Here is a 21,688-nt window from a genome sequence, read left to right as displayed (position 1 = left end):
TTAATGCAGAGCCAATATTAAATAACTTTTGTTTTCCACCTCTCCCCTGGCTACCATTTTTTATCCAAATTCAATTAATTGCCTACAACTTTAACTCCAATACTGTGGTTGCATATATGTGAGACTCTACATCGAATGCATAAAACACTATAGTTATGCGTACAAATGTTAAATAAAATATTTAGATATAGTATATACTTACATTTCTTTACACAGTGTATGTGTGTCTAATAGTGGGCAATGATGGATTTAAGAATTTCCTCAGTGGAGTTTAGCAACTGGAAATAAGGAGAAGCTGTGAGAAGCTGTGTGTTGTCCATCAGGAAACATTTTCCTGTGCACAGCCTGGTAACCTTTGTTCCAAAGTCACAAGCCCTTTGATTTAGCTGATGAAGTTCCCTCACAGGCTTAGGTTAATTATCTGCTGCAGTGCAGTGGTTTTGACCCAAGGGTTTGTTCCTTATCCAACATGCAATACTCTATAACTGACTCAAATGACATTTCTTTACCTGCAAACTTGCAAGTAAATATTTAAAAATGGACCAGAGAAGGGATGAAAATATCCAAATGGGAGGTCAGTCCATGCACTGTCAGGATTGCAGCTTACTTGCTTAAAGCCACCTTAATAAAGCAGAGCCAGCAGAGTAATGATCACACGTGTGACAGGATTTCCGGAAAGTATTTGTAACAAATATTTGCTACTCTCTTAAATAGAAAATGCTTTATATACATTGCAATTATTTTGTTTCCAATCCCCAAAGATAGAGCTGAAATAGCATAGTTACCTAATCCTACATAAATTTCCACATTCAATAATGGGACGCAGTGTCAGTCCCTTTTATCCTCTTTGTTTGTCCAAAACCTGTTAAATAAAAGCTATGTGAGTGAATGATACTGTGACAATCTAAATTTCAGTAAGGACAGAGCAGGTAACATCTCCTACATCTTCTGAACAACTTCCATCTGGAACATGCTGTGTTATCATCAGCCAAAGTAACTCTACAAGCAAGGCTAAACCTGTCACTGCTTCCACAACAAATGGAAATTGAAAATATGATTACTAAACCCAAAATACAAAGTACTTGTACATGTATGGTTTTCACATATACAGGATAAAAAAGGAAAAGAATTATTAACTGCATAAATATGGTGAAAAGAGCTAAATCATTTTGCTATAATATAACAGAAAGGCTTTATCCTTTTCACAGCTAACATTGATTTGAAATTGCCATGTTATTTCTTTTGGGTTTGGATTTTGTTAGTTTGCTTTTGTTAAATCTGCATACTAACTTCTTTCATTTGATATGCTAATCCTTAGAAAATATCCTATTTTGGTTGGGTTTGGGGTATTTTTTAGTATTATTATTATCTAAGTGAAGTCAGAAGTAGCCTTGTGGGGAAACTTCAAGTGTATTTAAAGTAATTTTAAACTGATTGGTGAATACAGCTGAAGAAAGCATGTTTTAAGAAAATAATTTAAAGTATACTAGAAATATTTTACAGTAGCTAAACATTTTTATCATTCTATAAGCTAGATTTTATGAAATGAGATGAGGTGCCAACAAATTAAAATATGAAAGACTTATGATGGGTCCATAAGCACAAACTAGCTTTGTAATTATAATAGCTTTATAATTTATAATTAGTGTTATGGGGCCTTAAAAAATTGATTTGAGAGGGAGGTCCAGACCAAATGAATTGTAAAATTTATGCTCCAGAACAAAGTTTTCATGTGAGGAAATTATATATTATATCTAGTGAATAATGGACCAGGGTTATCATTAGTTTGTTATTTGTTTCTTATTTTAAATAATTGTTCACTGTAATGACACTGGAACACTGTGTTCTTAATGACTGAATATCTGCATCTTTGGTTTTCTTAAATATTGTAGGTAACCTTTATTGTAATAATTGCTGGTGTGAAATAAATGCTTAGTTTTTAGAAGTAATAGAAATCTTGTACTGATGATAAATATGTGAAAAATATACTACATGCATATTCTAAAGGGTACTCCATTTGTTCATGAAGAGGTTTCAATGTCAGCTACATCCCCCAACACACTCCTTTGCAGGCCTAATGCAGGGCCATTTTCTATTTGAATTTCTTAATTCTTTCATCCAAACTATTATTCAACAACAGAAGCATTGCTAGCCGGATTAGAAGCTTTTCCAAATCATTCTCCTGCCTTGAACACATAATGTTGTAATGTCAAAATTTTCTTTGGATAATGTCTGGTTTTGATTTCTTACTCTGTGTAATCATTAACTAATTACTCTCTGTCTTCATTACATCTCTGGTAGCTTGTAGCTTGTGTCCTGATTACTTGTTACTCTAAAGATTAAAGCCTTTGGAAGTGAATATATGCTCTTCCAAAAATAAATTATGATATACGCAATGTTTGGGCAGGAAATGCTGGTTTTTAATAATGAACTTAAATTAAGCATTTTAAGAGCAGTTACCTCTGAGTGATATCTAAGGTACAGTTGTATTGTTTTCTCTTTAAAGAAGCAAATCTGCAAGCAAATGAAAAAACCTTTCTTTAACAAAGCAGAAACAGTCAATGACTTTGCTGGTTTGGCTGTCACAGAAACAATAATCTAAGTTGCTCAAAAGAAAATATTTGTGGCTTTTGACAGTATGTAAGTTACATGTGATGGAAAATACAAACAGTTAAAATTACATGTTTCTGCCTATGTTTAGACCATATATCTAAACTTCTTTATTAATATTTGCTTATAAATGTCTCCTTGAATCCTTGAGATAAGATATTCATAAATAAGAAAGTATATTTCCAGGCTATGCCATTTGGTTCTATTGGCAAAGGTCTTCTCTTTTTTCTCCTTATTTTGAACTACATTTTCATTCTTTATTTATATCTTTATTCCTCATCTGCTTCCTTGTTCTTGAAAACAAGTGACCAGAAGCATACAATGTACTCAGATCTTATGAGGGATTTAGAAACTGGTGATACCATTTTCAGTTTCTATGGGTAAAAGGGAACTACTGCCAGTGTTTTCTTCATGACTGGTGGCTCAGACCTCAATATGTTTCCCTGCCAGAACTTTATGTCCACTTCTTTCAAAATCCTGGAATGTCCTGAGAGTCTTTCACCATTTGCAGAAAACTCTTACCCTATAAAAAACTCTAGAGTCCTGAAGTCTAACCTTCTTAATTTTTGATTACTCTCAAATTTTCTGTAACTTCTTGACTTCAAGCATACAGCCTTTTTCCTTGATTGGCCCCCTTTCCTGGTTCCCATGAGCAAACCAGCATACAGCTTTTTTCCTTGATCGGCCCCCTTTCCTGGTTCCCATGAGCAAGCCAGCCTTCTCAAACACCTCTCTCTCATAACAATCTATTTTCCAATTTCTCATCTTCATTCTGTAGTGCAATAGACTTCTTGCACATTATTTAGTATTATTATTTTAGTTGGTCTCTTCTTCTCCCCTGTTCTAAAAATATGTGTCCTCAGCATTTTCTCTCTGGCTTCCTGTGTAGCAAAGTACTTTAAATCTTCTTTTCTCTGTTACTGCTGCAAATTTCCCTCTAAAATCTTACCATCACCTCCAGCTCTCTCCAGTCCTTTGGCATTTTATTAAGAAACGTCTCATGCATAAAGTAGGGGTCTTTTTAGATCTGTATTCAAGTGCTGTCTACATCATGTAGAGCTGAGTTTTACACCCACTCATTTGCATTGTTGCAGCAATTCTTCGGTGTTTCTTTTCCCACAATAATTAGAGCCTCCTTTAGTGAACTCTGCCTTCTCCCCCAACACAATCTCACCCCATGGCTCTTGCTCTGCTATCCTCTGCTTGTTGGCTCCACTAATTAATTGTTCTGTCCTCTTGCTCTAGTGCAATTACCTTCAAGGGGACAAACTACCAAGTAACTAGCACAACTAGAGCGCTGCATCTATTCAAGGTTTTGTATTGTGCGTAATATTGGAGCTCCTTCTCTCTGCTCAGAAGCATACAGAATGTCAGAGTCCATAAGACTGAGAAGGAAATCAACTTTTTTCCCTAGTCTTGTACCAAAAGAACATTCTTTTCTAATTTTTTTTTCCGGGGGTGGAGCTATGGAGAGTAAAGGTTTCATAAACTGTGACTGGAAGTGGAATGGAGCCCATAAATAAAGTAGTACTTCTGAACTAGATAGATGTTTCCATATTGAGCCCTCAAATAAGTAATTTTGAAATGAAATTTTCATGGATTATGAGTAAGTTTTAGAGAAAAGACATGTTCCTTGTGTCTTGTCATAGAGTAAATGCTGAAAGTCAAAGAAGCAGTTTCACTGAAGAATCCCTCTGCTCTTTCATCCCTAAGTTCCTTTAGGCTTCTTATAGGAAACAACCAAAGGGAAAGCAAGAAAAAAAGCCCTGAATTTGAATTAGTGTCAGAATGTAATTATTCAAATTTATAAACACAGAGAACCACATTAATCTTCTCTGAGACAATAAGAAACTCTGTCGCAGATGCTACCTGTATGTGCAGCCCTCAAAACCACTGCCAAAAAAACTTATTTTACATCTCTGGTAACTTCTGAATATCATTTGATGCTGCAACTATTAAAGAGTTGCTTCCACACTATCATGGTGCCTGAATCCATTGTAGTTCCTCTTCTCCCTTCCTATCAGTCTTTGCACTGAAGCCTTGGAAATCTGCCCTCAAGCTCCACCAGGTGTTATCAGCAGCTCTCCTCCTCTAAGTTTTAATGTAAAGAGTGAGCTTTCCATGCTTCTGTCTGGTTTGTACTTACTGAACCAGAAAGGAAGCCAATAGAATTACTAGGTCGTAAACTGAATCACATGGCTGAATGCTTGTCTGGCTGAGAGCCAAACCATGCCTTGGTTTGTTAAATGTTTAAGGTTTTATGACATTAAGTGCTTTCTTAACAGTTTTGTATTTAGCTAGAGCTAGGCTGGCTAAAGCATTTTTTTCTCAGCAATAAAACTGGGTATTCTTTAAATACAATTCCTATTTGGTTACTTTCCCCTCTCTCTCACCAAGAACTACCGCTTTTCTTGGTTTTGTTGTATAGTGGTGACATTCTTGTTGAGTACTATCCTACACGGCTTATTCTGCTTGTATCAGAGAAGTGTTAACCTTCAAAAGAGTATTCTCAGTAATCAGCATGGCAGGAGCCTCTCTCAGTTTACTCACATTTTGTATTTACATGTTCTTTGTTTGCTTAAGTAGTTGTTGGTTTGCTTTGACAGTCCTTCCTTCTCCTGTATGTTCCTGATAATTGGCATTTATGCTAGAGAGTAAAGTTTGCAATGCCTGTTTGAAAATTTTGCTGAAAGGTCACAGAGTCATTGCTATTCCACTCAAAGGAATAAACATCAGAACGTGAAATGTAAGAAGTTAAATATTTTCTTTTGACCTTTGTTTTTTTTGCAAAATGTGCTTGAGGCCCAGAGCTCAGACTATTGCCTTGTGAATATGTGTCCTGTACTTAGCTATAGACCTTATATTTGCCAGGTAGCAAAATCCAGCCAGAAAAGAAAGCTAATATATGCTTCTTTCTCTTTTCATCCTTCCATGCAATGGCAGTCTTTTCAAGGTATCAATCATTCCTCAAATTGTGAAAGATCAACTTAATATTTTCTTGATGCAAGGATATATAATATTAATGCTAGCTTAGCTTGCCAAACACCATTGACACAGAGACTCTCTAAACTTTGCTAGTGGCAAAAATAATTTAGCTCAAATACACAGTAAAGAAAAAATTCAGAGAAAAAAAATAAAAAATCATTTGTAAGGCACAGATGGTTATATTTGACCACTTATCCCCAAATGACACCTTCAGGATGCAATATGTAATAACTAGTTAAAAGGCCTTTCAGAATAAGTTCTCACAGATAGATAAGCAGTGAGAATAAAAAGATATTCAAAATGTAAAGGGCATTAATAAAACACACAAAATGGAGCCAGATCTAAGCTTTGTTTAGCAAAATGTGTTCTGATCTATACATTTGTTGTTAGGCACTCCTTGTGAATATTATTTGTGATATTTTTATCATAGCAAGAAATACCCAACAGGGAATGAGAACACAATTATGGATTAAGTTTCCGTGCCTTTAGGATAGGATATTAGAAACTAAAACAGTATTAAACATGGAAACTTGAACAGCAAAAAAATTATAAATTATGTCATATTGATGCATGACATTGGAAACTCTGAGACCATAAAAATAATTGTTACAGGAACAGCTGTTGGACAAATAATATCTCATCCTTAGCAAAATACTCAGCTTAAAGACTGTGAGTAAGACCATATACTGATAGAGATCTGTAACACGCTTGTAATAGATGAAATACTAAAATTAGCAAATGTAGTTCTCAAAATTGTGAAGTTAGGCAGTATTTTCAGAGCTTTTTTTAAAAAGGATTATAATCCATGGCCCTCTTTTACAGGGATACTTTTACTGGAAATTGTTGGATCCTGAATTAAAGAGGCATGGTGCAGTTTGAAACATTCTACTTTCTCTTCTGCTCCTAATGTTCTTTAAAGAGCAGAAATAAATCCTAATGTGTGACAATTGCAATAGCTTTCCTGAAAACAGTGAAATTTTTATTTCCAGAGTTGTTGAGAATTTGACCAAAATATTAACCGGGGAAAAATAGTCATTGAACTGAGGAAGCAGCACACAGACCACTGTAAACACATGAATAGGCAGAAAAAACTAGAATCAGGATTCTAAGAAAGAAGAACACAATATCTCTATTACAGATTTATTTAATATAGGATAGACATAGAAAAGGAAAGAAAGTTTGGAAAACAAAGTGTTTCTGTTTAATGTTCTTTACAAATAATTTATAAATAATAATGCAATAGACTTACAGCAACAGGACAATCATTCTTAGTCTCTTGTCTTTAGATACAGAAGTGATTATTGGAAAAGCTCTAGTGTGTGTGCTATGGAAACTTCCCTCTTCATGTAAATTTTGAATGTATTTTTGTGTAATGTAGCCATTATGAGCTTGCACACTGAACCACTTTTTTATACATGTAACAGGGGCTGAGTGCAATACAGTAGTAGTGTATGTGCAACATGCACATTGTGGTAAAGCATACAGGGGGGATTAGTTAAAGATCAGATTTCTCCATAATATTTTCTTTCAAGCATGTTTTTTCATCACTTTTGAACAGTAAAGCTAGAATGCAGTCTTATGTCATTCTAAGCAAGGGCTGATACAGTTTTATCTGCCTCACACTTATGGTCTCTATTTAAAAATAGAAAAGTGACTGGTGATATTAATAACTGTATGTCAGACTGTGTGCCTGAACACAACTCAGTTTTCTGAAGGCAGTAGAACTCTACTGTGGTATATAGGTTTTTCTTTGCTTTCCCAACAGCTTACTGCTTCCCTGCCACCAGAGCAAGGTACCTATTTCTCCTGAGTGGAAGGACAACATTGCAAACAATTTACTTTGCTGTATTGCAAAGAACAGCGAACAAATTTGGGTTTTGGCAGATACCTATCCAAACACCATGTAAGGTCCTCCTGGTCCGTAATCAAATGTAAAAGTTAGCAAAAATATCTGGCCATTCACATACAACCTGGCGTCTTTTGGTCTAAAAAGCATAATAGGCATTATGCACATAGAGACACGTGCCAGTATGCAACTGAAGATAGTAGGGAAAATTAATGGGAATTATCACAGATGAGTCCCAGGCTGCCACCTGGCTACTGAAACATTGCTGACTATATGCTGGAAGATGTTTAGACTTAGCTTTATACCCAAGTTTTATGACTGCATTTTCTATGACATGCTGCTCATAATAAGTCTCTGGGCATTTCAGTTGGGACCTCAAGGAACAAAGGAGTCAGCTGACTGTACATGTAAGCATAAATCTTTGAGGTTTTTTAAAAACATCAGTGATAGCATCGGTTGTCTATTTCCAGAAGGGAAACAAAAGCAGAACAAAATGTGGTTGTGTTGCATGTGTCTCAGGTCAGAGTGAACACATCAGCACATTCTAGCTACTTTGATAGATTACACCAACTCCCAAACAAAAACCAGAGCTGTTGACCATGCAAACAATGCAAAAATAATTATTTGAAGGCTCAAAAGAGCACAAACTTTCTCCAGTGTTCCTTGTGCCCTCTCCACAGGACATGCAAATCAGCTATGCTAATCAGCATAGCAGAGTATGGATGAAATGTGCATGCTGAAGGATTTTACACTTTCCTTCCCTAAAACCAGGAACTTTACATTTCTAAGCATCTAAGCTCACTCATTTTTGCTCCTACGCTCCAGCAGCTGAATTTTTGAACTATTGTACTAGGCTACTCCTCATGAGAAAACACACCTTGAAGTTTCCCAAGCTTTTGCAAGAACAGGTCCAGCAGCATTTCAGACCCAGGAAACAAAATGTTCTTCCTAATTAATTTTTTGATTTTTCCATTATGCATTCATGTCATTACTGTATGCTGCCTCAGAAAGTTTTTCTTGCAATTGATTAGGCTACATTTAATGCTTTCATTTGTTTTACACTTGGGCATTGAGCCTGCAAGTTGCCGTGTCTGCTTTTGTCCCACTAGGTTTTCTACCTTTTGCTTTCAGAGCCTGAAGGACATTATTGATATTTATCTTATACTTGTATAGACAGCTAGCAACATTTTCACATCAGAGTGGCCACAGGAGTCATCTCGCTGATGACCTGTTTCGTATTAGAACTTCTTTACACAGCTTCTGCATACTCAAAGGCCTGCAGAAAATCCTGCTGGAAGAATTATGTTCCATAAAATGACATTTCATTAGCCTGTGCTTGTCTCCGGTAGTACATACCTTATGGGTAATAGGATGAGGTTATATTCATAACAGGCTAAAATAGGTACACGCTCCTAATATGAATTAGAGAAGCACACAGAATTTAGGAATAGCAGAGCTGACAGCAAGCAAAGCCTGATGTCTCCATCTACTTCCAGCTGAGAATACCAAGGGAAGAGCATATTGATATCTCCCTCATATATCATTTTTTTCCAGTAATAGAGACTGCTTATAAATCTTGTCAAATTTGGGGCTAACATTTGCAAGTTTATAACTTCTCTAGCCCTTTTCCCCCTGCTGTTTACAGCATAGATAAATATTTGCTTTTTAATTAGTTTATTAGAATTTTATGTAAAAATTTCTTCAGTGTAAATATTTTTTCAGCTTACATTTCAATTTTTATCACCACTGTTAACTTCTAAACATAAAATATGATGTCAAGTATTATGTTAATGAGGCATCTTCATAATGTAGTTTTCTGAAGAGCACTGGTTTTACCCACATATATAACCTAAGAGAACATAACTTTCTTTTTTTTAGTTCAGATCAAGTTTTCTAAAAGTCACAATGTCACAATGAATAAATAATTGAATAAAAATATATATTATTTTCAGACATTACAATGGAGGAAACGCTGATGTCTACCCTTTTCCTGAAAACAAGTACTTTATTTTTTGTGGGCTTGACCTCTTTATTTTTCTTTCAATTTGCCGGGCATTGTGAGAACATTGTCATCATTTCAAAACTGAGCAATGTAGCTGACAGAAAACAAATTTCTTCTCTCTTAGTTTTCAATGATGAATTACAAAAAACATGGGCTTTTGTTTACTAATTCTAGATACCTGGGAAAATATAGCGTACTTTCAAGATTACTTTTTACACAAAGGCAGGAATGTGTAAAATTTTTCAGAGCATGTAGCAAAGTTGCACCCCACCAACCCAAGTACCAACCCAAGTTTGTTGTCAGCTGAAGGGATGATAAATACCAGTTTATTCTATTTCATTTCAGTAAGAGTGAAGCATTTATACTAATCAAATGCTTAGCATATTTTTTGCAAATGTGCTTCCTTGTCCTTCAGAAAATCTGAGGGACAGTGAGCAAAAAGAATAACTATTACTTGTAAAATGTTCTCTTTTTAATTCTACGTGAGAAATAGTTTAGCTAGTCACGTTTAACTCACACAAGACAAGATTCAAATATTCTTTGATCATGTTATTTCCAGTCCCATTTCTTTGGCATCCAGACTGACAAAAATTGTAAGTACATTACAAAACAAACTAGAAAGCAAAAAGTTGTTGTTTACAATTTTATAGGATAAAACCTTTGTAACAGCTAAGAATCTGAGTGTAGCTGAAAAAAATTGCTTAAAATATGGCATTTTGGTTTCTTTCTGGTTAGAAATGCCAAGTGGGATGTTTAAATAAAGATTTTTCCATTTGCAAAAGTTTTAATTGGTTATATGAATTAGATAAAATGATCCTTTAGAAAATAATTAAAGTATAAACAGAAATAAAAATTAGTTTTTATTACTTAAATGAAGGCTATTTTGTTTTCTGATATTTAAGTCCAGACAAAACAGGTGTCATAGGCTGCTTTGAGATAAATCATTCTGTCCCAGTTTTTGGATGCTCCAACTTTTGATACGGTTTGAGCACTGAACTCTTAGGAAAGGTACTGGCAAAACCCTTCAGGTCCTAAAGACCTGAAGCAGAGAATGACTTGTAGCACTTACTGAACCATGTTGTTGTTGAAAAGTCACTTTTACGAAGTGTAATACAGAACTTGAGTTCACTCTCAACACTTTATCTTGCTCAGAGTTTCAGTCAAATAATTTTCTTGTTAAAAATTGTCACAATTTATAACAATTTATGTTATGCATAAATACATAAATTTGCATTATTGCCAGGTTGTTCATCTTTAGCTGGAGAAAAACTACTAGAAAACTACTTTGTCCTCACTGTGACCTGTGTATCCTGAAATTGCACACAGTTTAAAATGAGACCTGAAATATTCATGTTTCATTTAAATTATGCAAAATAATCTACAGCAACCATAAAATCTTATGAATCTGAGAGTTATTTTCAGTTACATGAGGACAGGAGATGAGTAAGGGTTCTGTCCAAAAAAAAAAAAAAAATTAAAAAAAAAAAGAAGAAGAAGAAGGAAAAAGACAGGAAAAAGAAGGAATTGTTTCAAAAGTAGGACATGAGAAAAGTTAAATTTAAATGCAACAAAGGAAAGCTATACTTGGTGTTCTAATCAGCTAGAGACAATACAAACGGTAACAGCAGATACCTATAGTAGAGTTTTTTAGCCTGGGTTTATGCCCACACTCTTGAATGCCAATGTACATTTTCAGGTAAACAACCATCCTGCTCCAAAGATAGCAAAAATGGTCAATCTTAGGATAAAATGTCCTCACAAATCAGCATAAATTCTACTTAGCAACAACTAAAACCTGAGTTTTATTAACATTATTCTCATCTCAGTTCCAAAACACAGCATTGTACCAGGTACTTGGAAGAAAATTAACTCTATTCCAGTCACAAGGGCATGAAGACACATGCCCCTAAAATGCCACAGCATACCTCTCAAGCTAAATGGGCAATTTTACCTGCAAATCAGCAGCAGATAGAATAAGAAATTTTGTAGTTGATTCATATGATTCCAGACCTTAATGCTGATATATTATCATCTCCCCTTTGCATTAGTGTCATGATACAAAATGAAATTCACATCATTTACTACAAAAAAACTTTAAAATCAGGCCTCTTCAGTAGCCCAGAGAGCTGTATCTTTGATTGACTGAATCCATCAAAATATGCTTGAAAATTCTAAGATAATGTAAATTATAGCACAACCTCTCATTCTGAATAGAAGCAAGGGAACAGGAAAATGGGGTTAGTCTCTAACTGTGTGGAACAAGATAATGAGGCAAGATATATCTCTTTTGTATGAAACAAAAGGAGCAGGCAAAAAGCTGTAGTCCATTAAATAATACTGTGTTTGTCTGGAATTGTAATAAAACAAAATTAAAAAGGAAAAACATGTAGTTATATGGTTTGTTTCTGTGGGAAATGGGAAGTCACAGGAGCAGTCTCTCTACTTGTGTGCAGTGATAGATTCTAGGAAACACAAACAACTGGTTAAATGAGAAAAATTGCAGACCAATTAAGGAGAGAGAAGAGCACAAATCATGCAAATCAAGGCTCTCTGCTGAAAAGTTTGCCTGAATGTAAGACAAGGAGATGTGAAGAAAAGCATACTTAGGATTCAAGAGAGAGGGAAAATACCCACACAAGAAGTCAGCCAAGACATAAAGGTTAATAACTCTATTTTGCAAAGAGTATTGTGAGACATAAATAATCTGGTGCATTGTGTCATATTGCAGGAGAAACAGCTACATTTATAGCAGCCTTTTCTTTAGAAGTTTAGTTGGAAGCTGTCTGAGAGGGTAGAAAAGAGAATTGCATGACAAAGATACGTTTTAATACAAACTCTACATTTTATAACTAACAGAATTAATTGAAGAAACTGTTATTTCCATACCTGTTTTCCTTAAATCAGTACATACAAACGCCACTGTGAGGTCTTTTCGTCCCTCAACTGCTGTCTAACCTCCCCAGGATATCTGTTAGAAACTACTAGGGGATTGTGATTGTAGTCAGTCCAACAAAATCCCACATTCCCTGTGAAAGGACTTAATTAATCACCTGTCTTGGAATGAAGTAAAACTTCTAGATTGTGTTTAGAGGGGGAAATTTTCTTAATTAAAGTGCTAGTACACTGCCACTTGAATTTGCTTTCATTTGAAAGTAAGTCACCATGGTGACATTTTTCTCTCTTTCCTCCAGGGGAAAAAAAAAACCCAAAAACAAAAACCTTTGAATAAACTTTACCTAGTATAACTTAATTCAGGAAAGTATTATTTCTCGGCTTGGGTAACTACCACTGAATGTTGTGAAAGAACAGTGATTCACAAATATGTGCTGGACACTCATATGATATCACTCCACTGCTGTGCCTGTGATTCAGTCACCAGACAAAATATGCAGGCAGGAGGATCTCAAGAGACTGTAGAATGACCCATGGAAGAGACTTTGTTTGTTATCCTCACTTGGGAGCTAGGAAACATAAAATATTACATCCATTTCTCCTTGGCAACAATGATGAAAATTGTGTTTTTCATAAGTTATGGAATGGTTGTTTCATGGTCTTCCCCTTGTTCCCACTACCATCTGGAAAACTTGGAGGCAGAACACATCTTCATTCAGCTTTGCAAAAAAGGCCAGATTCCAGCTTTGGCCAGGGATGTCAGAGGACTGAAGTTAATGGAACATGGACAGGAGAAAAATCCTGCTTGCACTAGTGGCTCTTAGAATCAGTGAAGAAATACACCAGATGAAACATACATCTCCTCACTCTTTTTTAATTTTGTTCTCACTGCTATGTTAGTTTAATGGTTTATACTAAAGAAGCATGTCAGGTGAAACTCATCCAGCAATCTCCTTAACAGTGACCTTCTAGAACCACGGAAGAGCACCACAGCTCACAGACTTGCCCTGAACAGGAGCTTCTTCAGTACCTTGGGTAAGGGGTTATTTGTGAGCCTATAGATTAACATCTCCTTTGCTTCCTTGTCAAGTTCCGAAGGATCAGCTACTTTCTAACTTTTTGTTTATGGCCTCTTTTCTTCAGGTGTATGAAGATAACTCATAACAAAGTGGCCAACAGACAGATTCTGTTACTCAGCCATTTTGGTAATGGAAGGCTGATCTGATTTCTGGGAAACTGACTGTGAACCTTGGTTCCTAAATTTCTGCTAATGTTGTAACTACCTGCCTGCTCTGCAAAGAGTGATACCTCTTTAAGCTGATCTCTGGAAACTGTTCTGAAACTTCTGATATCAGAGTGTACTTAAGTTAGTTTTTGTGCAGTAGTTTTAAAGACTATTTTATATAAATAATCTGCATTGAAAACAAATGAAAAGATAGCTCATCTAGAAAGCATCATATAGTTCAAGTCCTTAATGATTATAAAAGATTTAAAGGAAAAAATATGTACAAAACAATCAGAGTGCACAACGATACATTTATTCTTAGTGGTTGGAATCCCTCAGCTTTTTTCCTAACAGTAGATTATTCTACTATGATTTATATTTTCAATTTATCTGCACTTTTAATTCTTTTAAGGGACACAACATAGATGTTACACCTCTATGCTATATCTGGCTGGGTGTTACACCTGTTTTTAGAAACTAAACCTTATTGAGAAGGATGTTGTCTTTTTGTTTGTACCTTAATCATTGACTGTGTATAAATATAAGAAACAGCATAAAATTGTTAATTTAAGAGATGATAAATTAATGGCAAAAAATATTAAACTTGCATATACCTTTAAAGGGGTACTGGTACAGTTGTATTTTAAAATGTTCACTGTCTTTGGGAGCTAACAGAATTGCTTCCAGAACAAATGAGATGTTTTAATTTATCATGAAGGACGAAGGCATTTAAATAGGTAAGTCATAACAGAGGAAACATTAGTATGACCATATGGCAAAACAAACTTGTTTTCTGCTAGTCATTCAATCCTGTGTCTGCATCTCTGCTACAAGAGTAATGACTTTTTATATTCTTTTAAGAGCTGTTGAGGAAATCCTGTAGTCAAAACAACACTGGCTGAATGTGCATTTGAAATTCTCAGTGTAAATACTTATTTGTTTGTCATGCATTTGATTTTTTCACAGCCTTAGAAGAGTAAATAACCTTAGGTTATTTGCATGTATTACTGGCAATCATTGTGGAAGAACTGGCATGCTCTCAAGACAGTGACTCATTACCTGCTTCCAATTTTCCATAGCTTTCATTGGTGACACTTGAGTTCCAAATTTTTCTCCAAAATCAGGAGGTCTATATTTTCATGCTTTTAATAAAAGCTTAGACTGATGCAATCACTCTGGCACTTTGCATGAGATCATACAAAGCAATTGGGTAATCAGTAATTAACTCAAATTTGAGATGATTAATTGGTTTTGTGACTTCTGTAGAAAAACTACTGGAAAGCCAGCATAAAAGATGAGAAAGACTGAGCATAGGACTAATTAACATAAGAATCATCAACCAAAAGAAGAATTAATATGAATAAGAGAACTATGTGACTCATAGCCAATGAACATTAATGCCTCTGTTTGCTAAAATTTTATAAATTGTGAAGAGTTTCAATAGTCGTTGTGCTGGCTTTGTGGAGGTGACATCCAGCCTCCATTTCTGGACAGAATTGTAAGTATGTCTAATTACCTCATGTCTGTGTGTGAATCTGCCTGTTGCACAACCTGCTTTGGGACAACACCAAAAGCTAATGACTTCGGGGTTATAAAAAGGTCACCTGGCCACACCACCTACAGGAAATGCAACTGCTACTGAATCATCTAGGAGATGTGTGGGGAGCTCTGAAGAGTGCTACAGAGGCTGGACACTTTTAAGGATTTCACCCCACAGTAAAGAGTGTAAATACTCTCAAAGGTCAGGGGTTTTGGCCTCACATGTTGTGAAATATCAGCCAGACACAGGGATTAGGACCGAGCAGAAAAGTTGGCTAGAATTTGCTGTGCCACAAATCAACTGAAAAATATGAATGTGAAAAAAACTCAGACCTATTTACGACGTAATTCTGGTAAAACTGAACAACAAGTAGTGGAAAAACCAACGTAAAAATTATAGAGTGTAAGGATTTAATCTAAAATACTGGAGATGTTTCCAAGCCTTAAATTTGCTTTATTACCTACTTTTCATGTTGGGTTGCAAAATAACATTAAAAGCTTTGCTGAAATTTGAAAAAATGTCATGTTGTTTAAATGATCCTTACCTGACCCTGCAGCCTGCTCAATGCTCCAGCAGAGTTTTGTGTTTGCTGTGCCTTCCCCAGCATCCTGCCTGCTGGACCATTACTCAGAAGAGAATAACAGCATCTGGATCAGGAAACTACATTTTGGGACCTATATGTGGGGGGAAAAAATGTAAGTATAAAGCCACAATAGATTTCTGAGTGGCTTTCAGCCTATCCATTAAGATCATTCAAAGTAGGAAGCCTCTGAAATTTTGTGAGTAACTTCTGCAAGTCCCCTGTATGTATTCTAAATCAATGGAAAACACAAGGCAGAGTTTTTGAAAAGGTTATTTTTATTTAGATAGTAGAATCCTATATTTGAATTCTGTAGCATAAAGGGGTTCCCCTGGAAAAGATGTATTGTCAGCAATGGGTAATCTTTGTGATTTCTCAAGACAATCATGGTGATTGTCTAACAAGCTCATTGCCCTTTTTATTACCTTTTTACAGATGGCACAATAAAATAAAATTGGAAGGTTTCACTTTTCTTTTATAATTTTTTCCCTAGATTCATGTTCAAATCTTGCAAGTTTTGTGGTTGGAGAAACAAGCTAATTTTTGTTCAAGCAATAGATTTTTTACTCATAGCAAGAGCTCAAAGAGACACAGCAGAAAATGAAAGCATGTTGACAGAACAGCTTATTTGGACATTAATATTAGTATTTTTATAAAAGTAGTTCCAACATAATCTGCAAGAAAATAAATGTGTGAAGGAGGCTCCCTGTAGAAGCTGAAGAAGCTCCATCCTCAGAGGTACTGAAAAATCAATCAAAGCTGGAGCAACCTGCTGTGATTTCAAAGTTAGCCGAGCTTTAGGTGGGAGGCTTGAAGAAGGGTCCTGTATGTGCCTCTTCCAAATATGAACTATACAATGAAATTAGTCCTTGAATTAAAAGAAATATGGTGGAGGATGGAAATATGAAAATACACACAGATGTGTGATTGCATAAGCATTGTCTTCTCAGAAAATTAAGCACAGAGAATTTCAGAGATATGGGCTGAGAACACAGTCTTGTTTCTGTAATGTGTAAAGGCACTATTGCCAGTTTTGTAGCCGTTCAGCAGCTAGGTCTCAAACAATAAGACTCAGTTTCAGTTACCTGTATTTTGATCAAAATGAACTTATTCGAGCTGGAATTTTCTACAATTAATTATTTACTCAGGGTAGTGATTTTCTTTTAAGTCCCTTTAAAGGAGTAATTCACTCATTTCCAAAAACAAATTAGCAGGAAATATGCATTTCTTTCACATATATATATATATACTGTTTATAAGTATTTAATTGAAGCTGTGCTTTGTGGTAGTGTTTTCAACTTTGGCAGCCTAGAAAACCTGCACAAACTTCGTCAAGTCCTGAGTGGCTTATTTTATTTACATAATTGCAGAAGAGATTTTTTGGCATTGTGTAGGTGGTCTCCAGCAGTTTCTTCACTGACCTATTCCATCTCAGAGCTTCCAAGACAAGCAGAACTTTTTGTGTTTGTGTACATAGGCTTTCTACAGGAACAGCATTGTGAAGGCTTAGGAGCAGAAATCAGTGATGCTGCTGGTTCACAGAAGTGGAATTTGAGTTGTATGACTGGATGGAGAACACAGCAAAGAAGTAAGACATGGTTGAAGTGAAAGGAAGGAGAAAGTTTGAGAGTAGCAGAAGTAGAAGGATTTATGATCACTAAAGCATATTCTACTCAACTTCAAACTCAGTCCCATGCTCACTGCCTTCCCATGACTTCATAACTATAAAAAGGTATTAAATCTTTAATCAGAGTATGATATAATGATTTCCTTTTTCTCATACAGTGTTTGTAAACCAAATGGATTGTTTTCACTGAGTGGACCAAGCTCCTGGAAAAAAAACAAAACCAAACCCCTGTATAAATGGCTTTGTTTGACCAAAAAGTTGTGTAGAAAAGGAGACACAAGAAAACCTGAGTTCAATGACAAAGGCAGCTGGATGCAGCCCTGAGTCTTTTCCTTGCCTTCATCTCACCATCTTTCTGTGATTTGGGCAAACTCCTTAACACAGATTTTTCACAAGCAGCAATAATTTTCTGAGTTCTGTCTCACAAGAAATCCTCCCATTTAGTGGCTTTGCATATCTGCCCCTAGGATGGGATGCTTCATGCTCCCCAAGCAAATATTTCTGGTTGCTATAGTCAGCTAGCTCAGATGCTAGCTCAGGTTTCTCCAGGGAAGATGTTACAGCATGAAGAAATATATGTCCTTGAAGAGCGTAGTTCAAAGTGGCTGCAATTCCTCACAGCTGCACCAGAACACACTGGGGGCTAAAGTGAACACAGACAATCCTAGAGAATGCTAAACAATCACTTAAAACAAAAATAAAAATGTATCCCTAGGTATCACATATTGGGCCCAAAATATTTAGGTTCTTCCAATATTTTTGCATTTGTAGAGTGAAATTCCTCTTTTCTTATCCTTTCGAAAAAAATTAACTAATCCATGATCAAGACAAAAATGGGTAATATACAGGTATGTGGCATATATATATATATATATAATGTCTGTGTGTCTGTGTGTACATATATATTCTGGCCAGTGTAAAATCACATTTCTTGTGCCCATGTAAGTAATTACTAAGATAGTGTAGCTAAGGTTGTAGATCTTTTTTTTGTCAATAAAAATTATTGAAAATTAAACAAAATTAGGGAAACAAAGCTGTAGGCAGTGAGGCAGCATATGTGAACCCCAGTGTGATGGCTTTGGCCATCACCAGGATCTAGTGTTGGTCACTGCAGGACAGGTTTACCTTTGGAATCAGCAGGCTGAGAACAGTCACCAGTGTAATCCCAGGTGAGCTCCCAATGCCACCCTCCTCTCGCCCTCTCTGCTGCCCAGCCTCTCCACTCCATGTGGCAGCCCCAAGTACAACTAATCATAATTCCAGCATTAATCAAACCTCAGGAATGTGAAGCAACAATTGACCTATTCATCCTTCCAAGAAGCAGCATAAAGAAAAACTCTAGGAGCTACACCATTGCCAAAGTACACTGTCAAGGAAATAAACTGCACTTGTTTTTCTGACAAAGGTTACAGTACTTTGTAGAGTACAGAGCCACTGTGACTCACATTCCTGTGTTCTTATAAGCACACTACGCACCATTGTTCTAACAGGTATGCCTCTTCTGTCTTTATTATTTTCATGGCATTCAGCCTGAGGTTAATTTGACATTCAGCCTGAGCCAACTTGACTGTATGGCTTATACTAACAGATATAATTCATTATTTTTGAGCAAGTGTGCTCATGTTGATAGCTTTTCCTTTTACAAGTAAATTGGCGGCAGTAACCAGCTGCAGCTTTCAGAAGTCAGGCACACAGATTCCCATAGAGAATTTCTTAGTTCTGGAAGGGCAGGTAAGGGCTTCTTCCCTTACAAGAAAACAGACAGCAGTTTTGTCACTTGCCAGAAAATATGCAGGCCCCACTGCTGGAGGTGCCATAATTCTTAATTAGCCAATGCAGCATCAAAAGAGGCTGCAGAGTTCATGCCCAACTTTCTATCATGTTGCTTATCAACCAAAAAAGAACCAATGTTAATAGTATGTTAACAACATATTAACAGTTAAAATTAGTTTTAAGATATGTGAAGTAAACCTTGTCACTCTTGTTATTCTTTTACCAAAAATGGGTCTTCTACTATATATGTTCTTCACAAGATTTTTAGCTCAACACCTGCATTGTCTAATTTGTATCTTCACAAACACAGTCCATGGCAGATGGTGACACGACACAGTCAATGAGATCAGGTTCTTTCTCCAGCAGAGACAATAAACTTTCCCACACTGCCCTTATTTATAGCTTAAACTCCAGGGAAGAAAATTACCAACACTTGACATTCACTGCCTTCTGGAAGACACTGCAGCCATAGAAAGGTGCAGTGGGAATCATTCCTGACTAGCAGTTTAGAATATGATGGTCCATCTACTCAAAAATGAATTGCAGCCAGTAAATATTCTTCTCTTTAAGTTTTTACTTACAAAAAAAATCCTAATATATTTGATAAATTTTAGCCATGAGTGGGCTGGATTAGCAACTTTGGCATAAGACTTTTTAAGCTACTACAGAGTGCAACCCTTTTGGTCTACATATATTTTTATAAAACAGTCTTTTAAAAGCAATTCCTCAGTGGGCAAAAAAACTCCATCCACCATTTTTTTGTGAAGAATATATAAGCATTGACCTTACAGTCAATTGGTAAACTATTAAATTGTTCAGTTGTAATGTGTAGCAGCTGTATCAACAATGTCTGAATGATCAACCTATGCTCCCACTAAGGACCTGCCTCATCTGTTATAATATGAAATACTGTATGATAATTTGTAATGATGCAAATATCTGGTAACCTGCTTATAATAACTTATCAGCAGGGACAACAGCTTAATTATGTAGTACATCTCCTGATGGCTTCCAAATATTTCTGCTATTCCTCACTAATTTCTAAGGGAAATAATAAGTAAATAAATAGGAATCAGTTTCCTTATTTTACAGTAGTGCATTGGTTTATGAATGGAAGACAGAAAGCTTTTATTAGCTGCCAAGGTGACTGTATTCATTGTGCTCTCATCATGATATAAAAATTTAGCCCTAGCCACCCATAAATCCTGATGGATGATGGAGAACAGGACCCAAGTCGGTTAAAGGATGTGGAGGAAATCCTAGACCAGACTTCTCAGAGAGTTGTACAGACTATTATCTCAAGGGTGACACTCAGCCCTGGTCAAGTGGAATCTCTGTTTACACTGATAAAGTACAGGCAGCTTGGATGAAATGCCCTTCTCTTCTGGTCCTGCCTTCAGGTTCATTCTGAGCACAGGATCACAGGACCCATATTGGGAACAGCACTGGACCAGCAAGAGCACAGGAATTTCCAGTGTGCAGGAACCTTCTCTGTTTGGCACAGAGGCAGTGAGAAGGTAAATTGGTATGGGATCAATGGTATAAAACTAGAAGTTCTTTCCTCTGTGAATGAATAATCTGTCTGTGTAGGTATCAGGGGCCTCCAACATGGTTCTGTCCCATTAAACCTTGGCTCAAAAAGGTGTTCTGAGCATGTATTCCTACAGGGAACCATTAATAGTGCTTTCCACTAGAGCTTGCTCTTTGCAGAAACAAACTCTATCACCTTGTTTGTTAATATGTCAGTATTCATTCTTGGAATGAATTTCTCTCCTATAAAAACCTGTAAAATGGGAATCAGACACTTCAGCTGAGTGAGAAAATGTCTTTAAATTTGGGAACTGCTATAGAAAATGAGATTTTGCTTCATAAACATTTCTCTGAGAAATCAGAGATAATAAGTAACTGAGAGTAGGGATTTCCTCCCTCCATTTTGAAGCAATTACTTTTAAAATACTTTTCAAAATTAGGAAAATTTTAGCATGCATGGAGAGCAAATGAACATGTTTGGGATGTTCTTGTTTTGCCTAGCACTATAATTTGGTGTAGAGAATTGGGAATGTATTATAATAATGAGAATTGGCAGTGAATTACAGTCCTGTAGTTAAAATAACCTTTAAAATCACTATCTTTCATTATGAGTGTTTAAGTGCACAGAAAAGCCTCAAAAAAAAAAAAAAAAAGGAATGCATGAGTATTCACTCTCCTGGGTTTTAGCTCCTAGTGACGGTTCAGTGTTGAAATAGAGAGTATATCAATAAGACTGAGTCATGTAAAAAAGCAGGAGGAATAAATGTTAGTTGTGCAGACTAAGAAGTTTGTTCCAAAAACTGTGTATGCGCTGCTGCGCTTCCCTGATCCCTGCAAGCAGCAGTACTGTGCTGGCCTGCAAAGCAGTGACCCATTCTGGGTCACAAACCACACTGTTTGGATAGAATGGAATGTCTCATAGCCAGCTGTTCCAGACTGCCTTTCTCCCTGCTGTGCTGGCTGCACAAGCTGAACTCTCTGAGCACAGAAAAGGGAAATGTTCTGGCAGAACCCTGAACTGACACTAGGAGGTTTGTCAAATATATCACTGTCCATGGCGTGAAAGATACTGGAAGCT

General features: G+C 36.2%; 1 protein-coding gene across 11 annotated transcripts in view; it reads right to left on the bottom strand.

The window, feature by feature from the left end:
• Positions 1–21,688, bottom strand: part of IL15 (interleukin 15) — a 43,539-nt gene that overhangs the window by 17,316 nt on the left and 4,535 nt on the right. For 10 of the 11 annotated variants that reach the window (XR_005954672.1, XM_041461795.1, XM_041461793.1 and 7 more), the window contains one exon: positions 15,645–15,774. The exons of the other annotated variant lie outside the window; for it this stretch is intronic. Coding sequence is in view for 9 of the 10 variants with exons in the window: in XM_041461795.1 (XP_041317729.1) it covers positions 15,645–15,707 (63 nt within the window). In the remaining variant the exon portion in view is untranslated. The remainder of the gene's footprint in view (positions 1–15,644; positions 15,775–21,688) is intronic. 11 annotated transcript variants of the gene reach the window in all.

The sequence above is a fragment of the Pyrgilauda ruficollis genome, unplaced genomic scaffold (genome assembly GCF_017590135.1).
Source record: "Pyrgilauda ruficollis isolate IOZ18807 unplaced genomic scaffold, ASM1759013v1 scaffold154, whole genome shotgun sequence".
Classification (NCBI taxonomy): Eukaryota; Metazoa; Chordata; class Aves; order Passeriformes; family Passeridae; genus Pyrgilauda; species Pyrgilauda ruficollis.
Note: the sequence above shows the minus strand (reverse complement) of the source record. Positions and strands in the feature narration are given on the sequence as shown.